The sequence below is a fragment of the Haplochromis burtoni genome, unplaced genomic scaffold (assembly GCF_018398535.1).
Source record: "Haplochromis burtoni strain Fernald_Lab_line unplaced genomic scaffold, NCSU_Asbu1 Contig_54, whole genome shotgun sequence".
In the NCBI taxonomy this organism is placed as follows: domain Eukaryota; kingdom Metazoa; phylum Chordata; class Actinopteri; order Cichliformes; family Cichlidae; genus Haplochromis; species Haplochromis burtoni.
The window spans coordinates 1405566-1406635 of NW_024582415.1; the positions used below are offsets into that span (position 1 = coordinate 1405566).

At 38.2% G+C, this 1070-nt stretch overlaps 1 protein-coding gene across 1 annotated transcript in view; it reads right to left on the reverse strand.

The window, feature by feature from the left end:
* Positions 1 to 654, reverse strand: part of LOC102304358 — a 5276-nt gene extending 4622 nt beyond the window's left edge. The window contains exon 1 of the mRNA XM_005924526.3: positions 280 to 654. Within this exon, the coding sequence (XP_005924588.1) occupies positions 280 to 325 (46 nt within the window). The 5' untranslated portion in view covers positions 326 to 654. The remainder of the gene's footprint in view (positions 1 to 279) is intronic.
* Between the last annotated feature and the right edge of the window lie 416 nt (positions 655 to 1070).

Here is a 1070-nt window from a genome sequence, read left to right on the forward strand (position 1 = left end):
GATACTCCCACTAGGTTTATATCTGGGACTCTCCACCATTTGACCTTAGAACTGAAGAAGCTTCTCGGATGAGAGGTGAAACGTCTTCAAGTAACTTAAAGAAGTCCAGACGCTTTTCTTTGCAAGCTCCTTTGACCAGCTAGAGTATGCAGTCAGAACATAAGTACTAATAAAAAGCTTATTGCATCAGATGCTAGACTCATTTTGACATTTACGGACAATGAAACATGGAATGACAACATGCTTGACTCATGTTAAAGAAGTTTTGCAAAATGTTACCTAAAATCGCCAGCTGATGCAGAATTGCCGTCTCATTGCCAGACATAAAGTAGAATCCGTGTAGTTTTCTGGGAGGTGATATATATGTTTTTATTTCATTCCCATCAGACAGCTGACCATGAGCTGTCTGGTGTTTCTCAAGTGCTCCCTATAGTCATCCCATACTCTCTCCTTCTCATTTGCCCAGGACTCTGTTCGTGTGTAAATTTATAAAGCCAGCTAAAGCCTCAGGGTGATGCAAGAGGTGGAAAAATGGGAGTGTCTAAAGCTCAGTGCTTACCTGTATGAAGACGTTTTCAGGAATTAGTTACACAAGATATTAAAATCTATAAATGCATTTGCTTTACATTGTTTGTTTTCCTAAACCTTTCCAGTATCAAATATCCTAAACATTACAATCTGCTTACTAACTGCTATTTGAATTTTTTTTTATCTCTACTGGAAAACAGAAGATTGTGCTTGTTGGCAGACAAAAGCGCCTGGAAAAGCTCAACAATGCCACTGTAACTGAAGACTGGGAGAAAGCTGCCTAGCTTTTATAAGGGGGTTAAAAATACGGCGTAACTAGATCCACCCTGCAGTCTATTTTTAGAACAGCCTGGTTGATAATTTGTTAGTTAGAGTACTTTTTGACTTTCAAATATGAGCCCGATTAAATATTTGCAGAACAGCAAACAACATTATTCAGGTTTCAGACTCTCTTGTCTGTCAGGTCTCTGTATTACCCATATGGAAAATTATGCAAAAAATTAAGAATGACGTAAGGTTGAAGTATACATTCACTACTGTAG